General features: G+C 47.3%; 1 protein-coding gene across 6 annotated transcripts in view; it reads left to right on the top strand.

Moving 5' to 3' along the window:
- Positions 1 to 17,500, top strand: part of LOC137436828 (kinesin light chain 1) — a 93,866-nt gene that overhangs the window by 44,767 nt on the left and 31,599 nt on the right. For 5 of the 6 annotated variants that reach the window (XM_068130972.2, XM_068130973.2, XM_078787165.1 and 2 more), the window contains exon 13: positions 1,676 to 1,786. The exons of the other annotated variant lie outside the window; for it this stretch is intronic. In XM_068130972.2, the coding sequence (XP_067987073.1) occupies positions 1,676 to 1,786 (111 nt within the window). The remainder of the gene's footprint in view (positions 1 to 1,675; positions 1,787 to 17,500) is intronic. 6 annotated transcript variants of the gene reach the window in all.

Below are 17,500 nucleotides of genomic sequence, written 5' to 3'. Positions count from 1 at the left end.
ATATATATATATATATATATATATATATATATACATACATACATACATACATACATACATACATACATACATACATACATACATACATACATACATACATACATACATACATACACATACACATATACACTACATAACCAAAAGTATGCGGACACCCCTTCTAATTATTGGATTCGGATGTTTCAGCCACACCCACATATATACCACACAGGTATATATAATCAAGCACACAGCCACGCAATCTCCATAGACAAATATTGGCAGTAGAATGGGTCGTACTGAAGAGCTTGGTGACTTTCAATGCGTCACCGTCATAGGATGCCACCTTTCCAACAAGTCAGTTCGTCAAATTTCTGCCCTGCTAGAGCTGCCCCGGTCAACTGTAAGTGCTGTTATTGTGAAGAGGAAACGTCTCAGCAACAACAGCTCAGCCGCGAAGTGGTAGGCCACAACAACTTACCGAACGGGACTGCCAAGTGCTGAAACGCGTAGCGCATAAAAATCGTCTGTCCTCAGTTGCAACACTCACTACCAATTTCCAAACTGCCTCTGGAAGCAATGTCAGCACAACAACTGTTCGTCGGGAGCTTCATGAAATGGGTTTCCATGGCTGAGCAGCCGCACACAAGCCTAAGATCACCATGCGCAATGCCAAGCGTCAATTGGATTGGTGTAAAGCTCGCCACCATTGGACTCTGGAGCATTGGAAACGCGTTCTCTGGAGTGATGAATCACGATTCACCATCTGGCAGTCCGGCGGTCGAATCTGGGTTTGGTGGATGCCAGCAGAACGCAACTGCCTGAATGCATGGTGCCAACTGTAAAGTTTGGTGGAGGAAGGATAATGGTCTGGGGCTGTTTTTCATGGTTCGGGTTCAGCCACCTAGTTCCAGTGAAGGAAAATCTTAACGCTACAGCATACAATGACATTCTAGATGATTGTGTACAACTTTGTGGCAACAGTTTGGGGAAGGCCCTTTCCTGTTTCAGCATGATAATGCCCCCGTGCACAAAGCGAGGTCCATGTAGAAATGTTTTTTCAAGATCGGTGTGGAAGAACTTGCTGGCCTGCACAGAGCCCTGACCTCAACCCCATCGAACACCTTTGGGATGAATTGGAACGCCGACTGCGAGCCAGGCCTAATCGCCCAACATCAGTGCCCGACCTCACTAATGCTCTTGTTGCTGAATGGAAGCAAATCCCCACAGCAATGTTCTAACAACTAGTGGAAAACCTTCCCAGAAGAGTGGAGGCTGTTATTGCAGCAAAGGCAGGATCAACTCCATATTAATGCCCATGAATATTGAATGAGATGTGTGATGTTCTGGTGACCACCTCCTTTTGGTCATGTGGTGTATATTTATATATTTTGTTTTCTTTGAGTCATGGTGGGATTTTCACAAAACTGGTGTTCATTCTTGTTGATTTGCGACTTTCCCAAGCCTACCATTTTTAAGTCGGTCACCTTGGGGTTAAAAAAATGTCCTTTGGCCTTTATGTGAACACAAAGAATTAAGTGTAAAATAAACTTTTGAATTTTATTTTTATTTAGTGAATTTACCACTTTCGCCTTGCTTTCTATTTGATCAGCAATAATTTTCTGAAATGTTATCCATATTATTTATTATTTCAAATGCAAGTGTTTATAATGTTCTTTTAAATCATTTTATGCAGACAGAAGGTGTGGATCGGCGACGGGGTCGTTCCTCTATTGGAGAGATTGTTCGCTATGATGGCGGGTCAGATGGGCGCGGAGATGTCATTGTAACTCCTCATTGGTCCGGGGTAAGTGGGTGGTCTTTCCCAGAAATCGGTTGACTGCATAAGTGAGCAATGTGCAGTTTAACTTGACTGGTATACTTATTTATTTCTACCTGATTACTTTGTATTTGCATAATACTATAATTTGAGAAGTCTATGTGTGTTTGTTTGACCTAGATGCATTCTTTAACCGCTGGACTGAATGACTTGAAAACTAGTGGTTAAACATGGGGTATGCACCAGGAGGTTTTAGGTGGTTAAAATTTCATAGTCCGAGTTTTAAAGTTGGGGGAGGACCCCAATTCTCTCTATGTAAATACAGTATATATGGCATAGTGCTGTTCCCAGTGTGATGGGGTATTTGAAGTCGTACGAAAATACACCAATTCTGGATGAATTAACCCATTTGTAAGGACAGGTTCTTTGCTTGCATAAGTAAATATATTGTGAAGGAAATGACAAGAGTTAATTATTTAGCTGTTGTATCACAATGAGTGTCAGCTTAAGTGTTTGTACACCCCAACTAGCATAAACCAGAATCGGATGTCGAGTTAGATTCCATGTCACCCTTATCCTGGTGTCTCACTTTTTCCCATCTCCCATCTACGTGTATCTTAATCACCCCATTGTTCTTTCACCACACCTCAAGGATTAAAAGGATTGAATTGGGGGAATAAAATGATTAAAGGATTTTAAAAATATATAGATAAATATATTTACAGAATTAAATTGGATTTAAAAAAAAGGGGAGGATTTAAAAAAATGAAATACAGAAATTTTACATCCGATTCCAGTTGATGAAATATTTCCAATTGCATGGAAATTTTTACAATATAATTTAAAAAGAAATACAAAAATATCAAATTTAGATAGGTATTCAACCCCCTGAGTCAATACTTCATATAAGCGCCTTTAACAGCGATTACAGCATCGAGCTTTCTTGGGTTTGTCTGTATCAGCTTTGTACATCTGGATTTGAGGAGTTTCTCCCATTCCTCCTTGCAGATTTGCTCAAGCTCTGTCAAGTTGGATGGGGAGTGTCGATGAACATCAATCTTCAAGTCTTTCCACAGATTCTCAATGGGATTCATGTCTTGGCTTTGGCTGGGCCACTCAAGGACTTTCGTGTTCTTGTTCTGAAGCCATTCCAGTGTTGCTTTGGCTTTATGCTTGGGGTCATTGTTCTGTTGGAACGTAAATCTTCATCACAATCCAAGGTCTTTTACACTGTGAAGCAAGTTATCCTCAAGGATTTGCCTGTATTTAGCTCCAGTCATTGTTCCCTCTATCCTTACAAGTCTCCCAGTCCTTGCTGCTGGAAATCATCCCCATAGCATGATGCTATCCTTCACAGTAGGGATGGTATTAAATGGGTGATGAGCTGTGCTCGGTTTCTGCTAGACATAGCGCTTTGCATTCAGGCCAAAGAGGTCTATAGCCCAAGGTCCTGCTTGTCCGGTTGCTCAGTTTGGTTGGACTGCCAGCTCTAGGAAGAGTCTCGGTAGTTCCATATTCTTTCCATTTCCGAATGATGGAGCTCACTGTGCTTTTGGAAACTTTCAACACTAGAAATATTTTTATACCCTTCCCCAAATCAATGCCTCCTCACAATTCTATCTCTGAGTTCTACGGACAGTTCCTTGGACTTCCTGGTGGATTTTATTCTCTGACATGCGTCAACTGTAGGACTTAATATAGAAAGGTGTGTTTCTTTCTAAGTCATGTTCAACAACTATATATATATATATATATATATATATATATATATATATATATATATATATATTGTTACAGACGCGGTTTTGGATGTTAGTTTACCGAGCGGTTTGGTATGACCGCGTCTGCACAGTTTACCCGATTCCACTCGAACGTTGGCCAAATCGCGCTATGCTAAATCAATTAAGGAAAGGACACAACGGCTGGGATTAAATGACACGACACCAGGGGTACAGTTCTCAAGACCTCCGGAGGAGGTTATAATATTTGTATGCAGAACGTTTAGATTACACGGACAAGAGGTACAGCATAGGAAGGTGGGCACTTAAACACGGTCTTATATTAGCCCCGACAGACCACAGATAAACGGGACAAGACTGACTCACACAGGGATTGATGGCAAGGAACGGCAGGTAGTCGATGGATAGCACAAGGTGCACCTTGGCTCAGGGACAGGATAAAGCGCGGTCCAAAAGATGCAGGGAGGTCTCTCAGCGCTCGGAGGTGGCGACTTCTCTCTTCAAGCTGGGGGCGCATCTCACGTCACCTCCGGTAAGTGGCTGCGTATATCCAGCGGGGAGTGACACGCCCTCGGCTCGTTAGCTCCGCCCCAGATGGAATCGGCCCGCCGCTTCTTATTGGGTGCGGGGGGGTTACCGGGCTCCGCCCTTGACGAGGAGCTGACAGTCAGCCCCTTCGTGGTAACCCCGTCGGAGCACATGGGCAATGGCGGCTAACCAAGCCGGAGTGAGGACGCCCACTCCCCGCGCCGCGGCCGCGCCGCCCCCGCTGTGGTTGTAGTTGTTGTTGTTCCATGAGATGATGGGAGGATGCGGAGATGAGGTTGTGGGGAGGTATTGGGAGGTCCTAAACTCACTACTGGTGCCATACAATCACATTCTGGTGCAACGAAGAGTCAGAATTAATGGAAACGAGTCCTTAACTGACATAGACTAAGAATAACTAGCAAGAGGTCCTATAGTTGTCTACGTGAGATGCGGTGAACCTGGGCACGACATTTAATGGGGGAAAAAGGGGAAGGTCGGTTCTACAGAGTGTTGTTTACAGACAATGGGACTAGGGAATGGGGGATTGGGGATAGTTGGGGAGTATTGGGGAAATAGGGGAATATTTACAAGCGCATATGGATGGAGGCCAAATCCCATATCCGCAACAATATATATATATATATATATATATATATATATATATATATATATATATATATATATATATATATATATATATATATATACAGACTTGGCATTTAAGATGGAATATTTTTTTTTTCTTGACTTGGGTTTACTTTCTGAACTCAGTATATCAATCTGGTGAGTTTCTTTTACCCTTCGGTGATGTCTTTGTTGAATGAACCATGGCACTGATTGTTTTTCGCAGCAAGAAGTCAATAACAGCATCATATCACAGGTGGCGTGACAAAATGTAAGGACAGGTACATTTGATGATTGGCTTCACAGTCGGGTATACAAGGGTTGTTGCGTTCTGTATTCGTGGAAAACAACTGCTGCACGTCTACAAAGGTTATTGCCGCTTCCTCTGGAGATGGTCCGTCAACTTGACAATGCTGTTTGTCATGGAGTGGTGGCTTTACGAAATTCTGCCATGAAACAGCGTGCTATTGCTCGGCAGTATGGCATCACTCAAGGTTGGGTGTCAAAGATCCTGAAACGAAATGCTCAGAGGGGTGTCCCTACTACAATACCGAGGACAGGACGTCCACGCAGAACCACAAGGAGAGATGATCGCCAGCTGCACTGGTTAGTCTGCAATGGCCGTACCAAGTCAGCTAATCGGCTTAGGGCTGAGTGGCAGCAACTGACAAATGTGCCTGTATCCAGAAGGCTAGTCAACCAACGACTGGTTCAACAAGCTATCGTGCCAGGCGCCCCCTGAGAAAGCCACGCCTGACCAGACAACACAGCCAGCGCCGATTGCAGTGGGCCAGAGAGCACCGTCAATGGCAGCCAGGACACTGGAATCACGTGACCTTCAGTGACGAGTCTAGATTTCTGGTCTATCATCAAGATGGCCACGTCTGAGTGCGCAGACAAGTGCATGAAGCCCACAATGAAGATTGTGTAGTGCCAAGAGTCCAAGCTGGAGGTGGTGGGGTGACCGTTTGGGCTTCTTTTCATGCAGGGGGAAAAACTGACCTGGTTGTTCTGAATGGAAACCTGAACCAGTTCAAGTACAGGGTCATTCTGGAAGAAACATTGCTTCCATTTGCTCGTGCAGCCTTTCGAGGAAACTTTGTCTTCCAAGATGACAATTCACGGCCTCATCGTGCTCGCATGATCCAACACTTTCTTGCTGACCGTGGTGTAGAGCATATGGAGTGGCCTGCCATGTCCCCGGATATGAATCCGATAGAGAACTTGTGGGCAGAATTAACGTGTCAAATCGACAACTTGTACCAGCAGCCTACCTCTGTGCGTGAATTGCAGCAGACTATTGTCACTGCATGGCAAGCGATTCCTGTCCAAACCTTGGCAAATCTCATGAACAGCATGCCTCGACGTGTACGTGCTCTCCTGAATGCTCTTGGCGGTTACACGAAGTACTGAACTGTAATTTTACTGTCCATAATCCCAGTCATAATTTAGCTTTTGTTTTTGTTGAAATTTTTTTTGGCTAATGTGCAAAATACAGAGATACTTCTGGAAAACGTACAGAAGTTTAACACAGTACTATCCATGAATTGAGTTCGATATCAGTTTACATCACTTTCAAGGATCAATTTATTTGCTTCGAAACGTCAAATGTGGTTTTTGTTTCTTTTAAAGGTCACATTAACAAAATATAGAATAATTTCAACATAATTCCAATGAACTTTTGGTTCGAAGTCATCTTGAAAAGTAAGTTCACCCCCACAAAAAAAAATTCCATATTAAATGCCAAGTCTGTATATATATATATATATATATGTGTATATATATATATATATATATATATATATATATATATATATATATATATATATATATATATATATATATATATATATATATATATATAGATATATATATATATATATATATACAGTGAAACCTTGACTTACGAGTTTAATTCGTTCTGTGACCGAGCTCGTAACTCAATTTGCTCGTTTCTCAAATTAAATTTCCCCATTAAAATGCATTGAAATGCTATTAATCCGTTCCAGCCCGCCAAAAACCACACCAATTTTTTTTTTAATATACAGTATATATAAAAAATATCTCACGCTTTATATTTCACCTGTATGCAGCATACAAGTTGGCAGGATGGCCTGGACTGGAGGTACGCACACTTGACTCTAAACTGTCCAGCCTGGGTTTGAATCCCGACCCAGCTATAACCTGTCATGTCGGTGTTTCACAGGCAGGGTGATTCATCAATGTGTGTACCGCTAAACTGGGCGCCCCGTTTGCGTCCCATTAGTTGTTGGATGTTAAGGATCTCAACGTGTCTTCCACAAAGAGAAGGCGAGCTATCGCCGGCACTCTGAACAAGTTGTGGCCTGGCATGCTCTTCTCCTCTGCCGTTATATACGTCCCCCTTGGCATCTTTTTCCAGAAGAGCCCTGTCTCGTCACAGTTGAAGATTTGCTGGGGGATGTATCGTTCGGCTTCTATCAGTTCGGCAAAAGTTATAATAAAATCTTCAGCTGCCTTCACATCCGCCTCACCAAGTCGACAACACGCACACCTCGCTCATGTTTTTCGACGATTGCGTGTTTTATATCCAAGCACATCATCCTCTTCTTCTTCTCAGTACTGCCCTTGGCACTCAATTTCTTAGGACCCATGGTTAAAACGAAGAAATTTTCCAAAATAACCAAAATGCGAAAACAAAGCAGCAGCTATATACGGCAGAGATGCTTGCACGGCAAGATAACCACGTGACCGGAACCCACTTGGTGGCGGGTGGCGTAAGCTCGTAACTCAGATCTCGGCTCGCATCTCAAAGCAATAAACCGCCCGAGCGACGGCTCGTATCTCGGAAAACTCGTAAGTTGGTACACTCGTAAGTCAAGGTTTCACTGTATATATATATATATTGTTGCGGAGATGAGCACTGTATATTTTTTTGATTGTGTGCTGTACTATTATTATTATTGGTTATTCTGCGCCCCCCTACCTCCGGAGCTGTGTAAAGGTGAAAGGGCATCCCATAATTAGTCCACAAGCATACACGTCAGCCAAGTAATAGAATACCCCTGTTGATAGTTATCTCTTATTCTGTGTTCTAGGGTAAGGCTATGTCTCCCATTAATTGAAGTACTCCATTGCACCAGTGAAAGAGAATAGATCCCCTTTCATTCCCATCCCCAAAACCTCCATTTCCTATCACATCCCCTTTCGTCATTGCTGAGCCCTCGATTCACAATTACCTCCCCTCCAATAACCGCCATTGACCACGAGGCTCGAGTCGGGGAAGAAAGGCGTGTCTCCACCTCGTCATAGAGGGGAAGAGGGGCGTGCCCACCCGTCGTCATCCAGGGCGGAGCCCGAGGGTCGCGCGACCAACCAGGGCCGAGGTGAGCACCCCGATGGGCGTGTCCAAAACGCCGGCGGCTTAATCGCTGGAGGCGCTATAAAAGGCGCGAACGGAAGTGAGTCGTGAGTTGGTCTGAGTTGGTTGAGAGTCGGTCGTCAAGTGGAGAGTGGTGAAGAGTCAGTCAGTAGAGGTGGTGGTCAAGTGGTTGCGTTGGTTGCGGTGAGGAGTCGGTGGTAAAGAGTGAGGGACCAAGAAAGAGTTGAGGGTGTGGACCAACGAGTCAGACAAGTCCTGGGAACGCAGCGGAGGCCGCAGCAGCAAGAACACCCAACAGCCAAAGGGGGCCTGGACGGCAGTTTGGAGCAGGACCGTAAAGGAACGGCGGCTGCTAAACGCGCCGGTTGAGCTGCAGGACCCCCTTGGACCTTTCCTCTCCCTCCAGCCATCCACCTCCTGCCTTTCCACCCTTCTTGTGTACGTGAGTTTGTTTTGTTTGTTCTGTCCCTGGGTATTTAATTAAGTCTGTAGGTAAGCTAAAATTTGCACTGTGTCACCTGCGTCTTATGTGTTGTAAATAAACCTTGATTGCTCCTTTTTGCTTGTGTAAATAATAAATCCAATTACTCTTCTGTCCGTCTATTCGTTTTATTCCTTTTCCTCTTTGCATTCGTCGTTTTAGTCTTTTCCCCTCATTGAGCAGCTGCGGTGCGATCCGGCCAAAGTTCTGGGTGAATCGGGTGAGTCAGGGATCCTGTAACGGTCGCGGCAACACCACCGCTCGGTAATTAACATCTTAATCCGAGATCAGTAACAATTGGTTGTCAGGAGTTGGATTCGGACCTGGGACTAAATTTGTTAGGCCCAAATTTTGGAACACCAATTGTGTTATACAGTAACAATTGGTGTCTGGGAGTGAGATTCGGGGCCCGAACCAAATTTTTAAAACATCTAGAAAAAAATTTGGTCAAAATTTGGAGCGGCCGAAATTTGTTTTGTTTTACAAAACCCGAATTTTGAAATCGCGCCATGGCTGGTCAAGGCGACGGGATGCCGGTGGGAGAGATAGACGGGGTAGAATCGACCCAGGACCTCGGGGAAATGTATGTGGAGGAAAGGGAGGAGGAGAGCAATGAGGTGGTTGAGGGTGTATCAGACGCACAAAATGGCGCTGTCCCGCACGAGGTTTCAGGCGCGCAAAGAGGCGCCTCGCACAAGCGCGCGGTAGCCGAGCCCGCTGTATCAGCGGGCTTTAACATGCAGCAGTTCATGGCACGGTTTAGCGAATACATGGCACAGTCGAAGTGCGACAACGAAAAAAGAGCCAGGGAAATGGAGGGAATGGAAAACAGAATGGGGGAGCGACTAGGAAATCAAATCGGGGAGTTAGACAAGAAATTTGGGAAGTTAGACAATAATTTTGAGGGGTTAGATGACGGGATAAAAGAGGTGAGACATGGGTTAACGGGGGTGGAAAATAGAATGGCTGCCCAGGAGAATCAGATAGAGGGGATGAAAAATGGGTTAATGGGGCTAGAAAATAGGATGGAGGACAAATTGTGGGAACTAGGGGAACAATCTGCCAGGGAAATCAAACGAATGGGAAACCAGATAGAGGAGGTGCAAATCGGGTTAGAAAGTAAACTGGATGCTCAGAGGGATGAATTGGGACAGATGAGGGTGGCATCTACAAAAGAGATGGGGGAGATGAAAGAGGAGATACGACGAGGTGTGGGTGAGGAGGTCTCGGGGCTACGCGAGGAGGTAAAACGAGGTGAGAAGCGTATGGAGAAAGAAGTGAGGAATAATACGGCTAAGTTACAAGGGGGAATAGAAGATCTGACGGAGGAGGTGGAACAGCTGACGGAGGGACAAAAAGAACTAGTGGAGCAGGTTCAAAAGAACACTGCGGTACTAGGAGGGTTAAAAGCGACACAAAGAGACATCAAGGAAGACTTAATAGCGACACAGAGGCAATGTCAGATGGTACATGAGGAACTGACAATGAGGGTGGACGAGGTGACAGAGATAATGGAGACAAAGGACCGGCAGGTGAGGATGCACATAGAGACGGTCACGGTAGCCTTAGAGGACGAACTTGAGGAGACGCACCGAGAAATAAAAGAGGTTAAACAAAAATTAGAGGAAGTGGAAGAAGAGGTGAGTGAAATTAAGAAGGGACGGACCGAAACTAAAAGAGAAATCCAGGAGGAGGTGATGGAATATGTGCAAGGTCGGTGCTCAACTCATGATGTGATGCTCACTAACCAAATAAAGAGTTTGCAGGTGGCAAAGGAGGTACGACGACGAGGTACGGAGGTGTGTGGCAATGTACATGATGTGAGGAAAGCTTCAGTCGGCTTGGGGATTGGTTTGGATCCGGGTGTTCGTGAAAGGCCATTGGTGAAGTGTGTGACAGGTCTGGTGTGCGAAAAAAGAGGTGTGCGAGAATGTCCGACCATGGGGTGTGTGAGGAAAAAGTGCACGCCGAGGAGTGAGTGTGCCGTCAGGAGTGAGTTGGTCGAAGCGCGTGTGCGAGGGAGCACAGGGAAGCGCGGTGTGGTGAGTGTTACGGAGGAAGTAACGAGAGAGTGTACACCTGTGGTGAGTGTTACAGAGGATGTAACGAAAGAGTGTGCGCGAGAGGATGCGCGAGAAAGGTGTGTAACGGACAGGTGCATGAGGAAAGAGTGCGCTGTCGAGAGTAAGGGTGAGTGCGTTGTCAAGAGTGGTGGTGAGAGTAGTGAGAGTGGCACGGAGCGTGAGTTGGTTGTGACAGGTGAGCGAGGATGCACACCTGGAATGGAAGAGCGTGTGTGGGAATGCACGCTGGAATTGGTAGTGAGGCACGTGGTTGGGTGTGCGAGTGAGAGCACACCTGTGATTGTCACAGAGGAGGTGACCGAGGAGGGGGCGCGAAGAGGTGTGTTGGTAAGGTGTGCGAGCGACGAATGTGTGCCAAGGTGTTCGGTGGTCAGGTGTGTGACCAAGTCGGTGAGCGGAATGAGTGTACCGAGGTGTGTAAGAAAAGGTACGACGAGGAGCATGGAAACGGCTGCATGTATGAGCAAGAAAGGGGGTAGCGTATGCGTATAAGCATGCAGGTGAGGCATCGACGGTAACCGGGTTAAAGGTTAGAACGACTTATAGCCGAATCGGGCCCTCGGTGCGCGTCGGGCAGCTTCGCGTGCCGCGAGGACCAGCGGGGATCCGAACCACGGCGGTTTCGAAAGAACCGCCGTACGCGATCCACGCTGTGCCTCGCTTGGAACGGCCGCGTCCGGGCTCCACTAGGCGGAGCGGGCAGCCCGATAGGAAGGGTCGTCATGGCGACCACTTTCTATTGAGACGTGCCGGCAGGTCGAGATCGGGACATTGGATGGCTCCACGCCGAGGTGGTGCGTGGGATCTCGGCCCGGGTAAGCCCCCGTCCCTGCCACGAGTGCCGGACGCATCCAGCCGCCGGCACCAAAGAACCCGCGTTCATTGCTCGGCTGTACGAAGCCGGGCTGTCGACGTGAATTGGCGCACCGAGAGGGCGTAATAAGTACACGGGTGATGAGGATAGTGTTTTGGCCCCAAAATTAGAAAAAAAAGCAAAATTTGATGTTGGTACGGTGATTGGCAGATGAAATGACAAATTTTTGATTTGTTGGATTTGGACGAGCGAAATTGATAGTGGGAGATGCCCGATGTGGTGGGATGGCAACTCTGTCATCCCTCACAAGGGTGGGGCAAATGCGCTATAGCTTATGGGGTGTATGGCAGTGAAAACTAGCCCGGGTGGGTTAGGATATTGATAGGGATCTAGCGAAGATGACATTAGGTAACGTTAAGATTAGATAGTGACTGATACCTGTAGTGGGGACGCAGGTAGATTAGCGTGGATGATAATGACGTGGGAGCGCAATAGTTTAAAGGGACGACTGGGAAGCGCAAGTTTCAGAGGGGAGTAGTTAGCTGAGATGATGCCGTGGGTGAGGATTGAACAGGTGTGATTGCACAGGTGTGCAACTGAACAGGTGTGTGGAGCAGTGTATGAGTGAGTAATGGTGAGGTGTGTTGTGTTGACCAAATGGTCCAGGAAGAGGAGGAGGGTGCAGGTGGCACCAGGTGTGAGGGCACAGGTGTGCAACGACAGGTGAATGGAGGACAGGTGTATGGAATAAATGGTATGGAGTATTGGAATGGATGGTCGTGGAGTGAGTATGGTGGAAATTGTGGAGTGGAGTGGCTGGTGCGAAGGTGTGAATGGGGGAAGAGTGGACCCCCATCACGGATACCCGGGGCGGGTAGTGTAAGTGTTAGGTAGAGGGGACAGGTAAATTGTGGTTGGATATTGGCATCTGTGGTGCGGGTGAAAGAATGGTCTTTGGATGGGTGCATTAGTGTTGTGGAAATGGCTGGGCGTGTAGCCTGTTAGTGTGTGTAGTTGGTTGGGCACTCCACCACTGTGAGGATGTCGGCCAGGTGAGGCCGCAGGTGGGCTCTGGGAGCCGGTAGTAGTTGTTGTGGATGGGGCCCGAGGATCCGGAGGACGGACCCGGGTAGCCCAGTGCCAGAGGGCACCATGGGGTGACAGAGCCAGGAGGGGCTGTCCCCAGTTAGTTAGGTTAGGGTGAGGAGCTAGGTAAGCTCGGGTGGCAACTACAGTGGTGGAGGTGTGCAGGTTGGTAGACCTGCTGGGAGAGCTACACGTCGCAGCCCAGAAATTGTGCGAGAGCACCGGGAGATGAATCGGGGGAGTGAGACCCCAAATTGAGAAGCACCACAGTTTGGTCAATGGGAATTGGTTTTTAGAACCCATAGTGTAAGTTGGCCAATGGATTGGCAGGGAGAGACCCCGGGTAGTGTAAAGTGTGTTAATGTCATTTAGAAAGTAGTTAGGATGAAGTCTCCTCGCACCATCTGCATCCACTCACCTGAGGTGACAGGTACTCCGCACCATGCCATGTTTAATTATTTTTACTGTGCAAATGTTTGGATTGTGAGACGCATCATGACGTGGGTGTGACATTGTGCTTTGATGTTCCATCTCTGCCTCCTTATGAGGATTGATGATGAATTTGGTGATGGCAAATTTTGAAGTAGAGGGATTGTGGAGACGAATTTGGTATAGGGGAAATATGGGGAAGACGTGACAGTAGTGACGAATTTGTAAATGTGTATATTTTTGTACATATGGGGTAAGGGCAAGGGTAGGGTAGGTGACAGGGGGTTGACGTACGGTAGGGACGAGCTTTCTCACTTCGCCCTCCGTACGCATTTCGCCTTGCATTGCCTTATTGATGTGTACCCTTGTGACCTTACCCCTCGCTCAATTGTCTTTCCCCTTTTGTCTCCCACATGACCTGTGCGCCACTGGGTGCCGAGGGGAGCGTGCGTGGGTCGGCCATTGTGCGCCCGAAATTCCCAGAACCAGCTATCTGCATCGATGCACCACATTATGGACCACATGTCTGTGGCCGAGCACCACTTATGGACCCCATGGGTTGGGGCATGGCCCCTCTGCTGGAACCGGCCATGAGGGCCCGAAATCTTGCTGGCGGACCTTGGCCACAGGGCACCGATGCCCCACAGGTGAACCACACTAGTCGGCCCTGTGGGCTATAAATAAAATCAAATAAAAAGGACACATTGGGTGCATTTTTCAGTTCAAATAGGCCGCCAGTAAGAAAATGAAGGAAAAGACAACATCTGGAAGAACAAATAATAATCACCAGCAGAGGGAGCCGAAGAGCAAGAGATCACCTGCAGGGTTAGGGGTTGTTTGGTTATTTTTATTCATGAACAGTGATGACTGTGCACCGATTGGTGCTTGAGGGTGCTTTGGTGCGTTTTTGGGTGCTTTAATGGTGCATTGATGCAGAGCAGACTGTCTCCCCCCCAGAAAGAACAATCACAGGTCCTGGGTTAGTCTTGTAAATAAAAGTAGCGTCAATTGTAAATAATGCTTCCCACCGTCAGTGTATAGTTTGAAGACCATTCCGCAATTCGGTTAACTGTGGGCGTAAGTCTATTAGGCAGGGTGCAATGGAGCAGCGGGACACATTTATTTATGTTTTAAAACTGTCGCACTCAGGGTCAGGTTAAAAGTAGAGGGAACTACACCTACGTGTCACACTAAAAGTAAAAGTTGTAGGCCCGGGACGTGCCTAAGAGGAGGAGGGTGCAGTGTTGCGGAGATGAGGACTGTATATATTTTTGATTGTGTGCTGTACTATTATTATTATTGGTTATTCTGCGCCCCCCTACCTCCGGAGCTGTGTAAAGGTGAAAGGGCATCCCATAATTAGTCCACAAGCATACACGTCAGCCAAGTAATAGAATACCCCTGTTGATAGTTATCTCTTATTCTGTGTTCTAGGGTAAGGCTATGTCTCCCATTAATTGAAGTACTCCATTGCACCAGTGAAAGAGAATAGATCCCCTTTCATTCCCATCCCCAAAACCTCCATTTCCTATCACATCCCATTTCGTCATTACTGAGCCCTCGATTCACAATTACCTCCCCTCCAATAACCGCCATTGACCACGAGGCTCGAGTCGGGGAAGAAAGGCGTGTCTCCACCTCGTCATAGAGGGGAAGAGGGGCGTGCCCGCCCGTCGTCATCCAGGGCGGAGCCCGAGGGTCGCGCGACCAACCAGGGCCGAGGTGAGCACCCCGATGGGCGTGTCCAAAACGCCGGCGGCTTAATCGCTGGAGGCGCTATAAAAGGCGCGAACGGAAGTGAGTCGTGAGTTGGTCTGAGTTGGTTGAGAGTCGGTCGTCAAGTGGAGAGTGGTGAAGAGTCAGTCAGTAGAGGTGGTGGTCAAGTGGTTGCGTTGGTTGCGGTGAGGAGTCGGTGGTAAAGAGTGAGGGACCAAGAAAGAGTTGAGGGTGTGGACCAACGAGTCAGACAAGTCCTGGGAACGCAGCGGAGGCCGCAGCAGCAAGAACACCCAACAGCCAAAGGGGGCCTGGACGGCGGTTTGGAGCAGGACCGTAAAGGAACGGCGGCTGCTAAACGCGCCGGTTGAGCTGCAGGACCCCCTTGGACCTTTCCTCTCCCTCCAGCCATCCACCTCCTGCCTTTCCACCCTTCTTGTGTACGTGAGTTTGTTTTGTTTGTTCTGTCCCTGGGTATTTAATTAAGTCTGTAGGTAAGCTAAAATTTGCACTGTGTCACCTGCGTCTTATGTGTTGTAAATAAACCTTGATTGCTCCTTTTTGCTTGTGTAAATAATAAATCCAATTACTCTTCTGTCCGTCTATTCGTTTTATTCCTTTTCCTCTTTGCATTCGTCGTTTTAGTCTTTTCCCCTCATTGAGCAGCTGCGGTGCGATCCGACCAAAGTTCTGGGTGAATCGGGTGAGTCAGGGATCCTGTAACGGTCGCGGCAACACCACCGCTCGGTAAATAACATCTTAATCCGCGATCAGTAACAATATATATATATATATATATATATATATATATATATATATATATATATATATATGACTATATATATATATATATATTGTTACAGATCGCGGCTTAAGATGTTAGTTACCGAGCGGTTTGGTATTGCCGCGACCGTTACAGGATCCCTGACTCACCCGATTCACCCAGAACTTTGGCCGTATCGCACCACAGCTGCTCAATGAGGGAAAAGACAAAAACTACGCAATGCAAGAGGAAAAGGAATAAAACGAGAAGACGTACAGACGAGTAATGGGGTTTATTATTTACACACACAAGCAAAAAGAAAGCAGTCACGTTTATTTACAAGCACATAAGACGCAGGTGACACAGGGAAAATACTAGCTTACCTACAGACTTAATTAAATACCCAGGGACAGAACAAACAAAACAAACTCACGTATACAAGAAGGATGGAATGGAATGAATGTTGGAAGGAGGAATGGGAAGGTTCAGCTGGGGCAGATGGTTCGGGCTTGATCCCGCACGGGACGTCGGCTGGACCTCGACGGCCACCGATGCCACCGCTATTTGGTCCCCGCGGGGGTAACGGGTTGAAGCTGCCTGGTGGAGTCAACGCTGCCTCTCTGGCTCAGCTCAGGGCGCGTCTGCCGTCTCTGGCGCAACTGCTGGTAATGGCCCTTGGCACCTTCTCTCTCTTGGCCCTGGTGTCTCCTCACCATTGACAACTCAACGCAACCAACGCAACCACTGACCCTCCTCTGGCAACCGACTCAGACCAACTCCCTCTGGCAACCGACTCAGACCAACTCCCTCTGGCAACCGACTCAGACCAACTCCCTCTGGCAACCGACTCAGACCAACTCTTTCTGGCAACCGACTCAGACCAACTCTTTCTGGCAACCGACTCAGACCAACTCTTTCTGACCAACTTCCCGTTTGTGCCTTTTATAGCGCCTCCAGCGATTACGCCGCCGGCGTTTTGGACACGCCCATCGGGGTGCTCACCTCGGCCCTGGTTGGTCGCGCGACCCCTCGGGCTCCGCCCTGGATGACGACGGGCGGGCACGCCCCTCCTCCCCGCTATGACGAGGTGGAGACACGCCTTTCTTCTCCCAACCCTGCCTCGTGGTCAATGGCGGATGAAGGGGAAAACCGCCCAACATGCAGTTGGCAATGCGAATTGCAATTGACGGAAAGGGGGGAATGGAAGTGTTGGGAGTGGGAATGAAGGGAATCTATCTCTTTCACTGGTGCAATGGAGTATTTCAATTAATGGGAGACACAGCCTTACTCTAATACACATAATAAGGATATAACTGTCAACAAAGATATATCGTGTCCTGCATGTATGTTTTATGGACTAACTACGGGAACGCCCTTTGACCTTTATACAACCACAAACGGAGGGAGGAGGGGTGATATTTTACAACAACCTTTTACAACAACATTTTACCACAACAATAAATAAAAAATACATTCTCATATCCACAACAATAATATATATATATATATATATATATATATATATATATATATATATATATATATATATATATGTATATACAGTGGAACCTCGACTTACGAGTGCCCCAACTTACGAGTTTTTCGAGATACGAGCCGTCACTCTGGCAGTTTATTGCTTTGAGATGCGAGCCGAGATCCGAGTTACGAGCTTTCGCCACCCGGTCACGTGGTTATCTTGCCGTGCACGTACAGTATCTCTGTCGTAGTATAGCGCTGCATTTTAGTTTTCGCATTTCGGTTATTTTGAGTTTATGCCGCCAGGTGGGCTCCGGTCACGTGGTTATCTTGACGTGCACGTACAGTATCTCTGTCGTATAGCGCTAATGATATATAACGCCGCCGATAATGATATGATAATTTATGATAATCTATGCAGCACGACGTGGTCCTCACGTCACACAAGGCGCCTTTGCCGGCGCAAAACGGCTCTCTCAGGGTCAAACTCGGTATTGTTTTGAGCGCACGGTTCAGACCTTCAAGTCTGACGCGTTCAAAAGATATGACCGGTTTTGTTCGCCAGCACGTCGGCGCTCGAATCGAATCGAGTTAAAACGAACACTGCCGTTGTCGGGTCCGTCTGAGACAACCACCGGGC

This window comes from Myxine glutinosa, chromosome 11, assembly GCF_964187855.1.
Source record: "Myxine glutinosa chromosome 11, kmMyxGlut1.1, whole genome shotgun sequence".
Taxonomy (NCBI): domain Eukaryota; kingdom Metazoa; phylum Chordata; class Myxini; order Myxiniformes; family Myxinidae; genus Myxine; species Myxine glutinosa.
The sequence above is the reverse complement of the archived record's forward strand: the minus strand, read 5'-3'. Positions and strand labels throughout refer to the sequence as shown.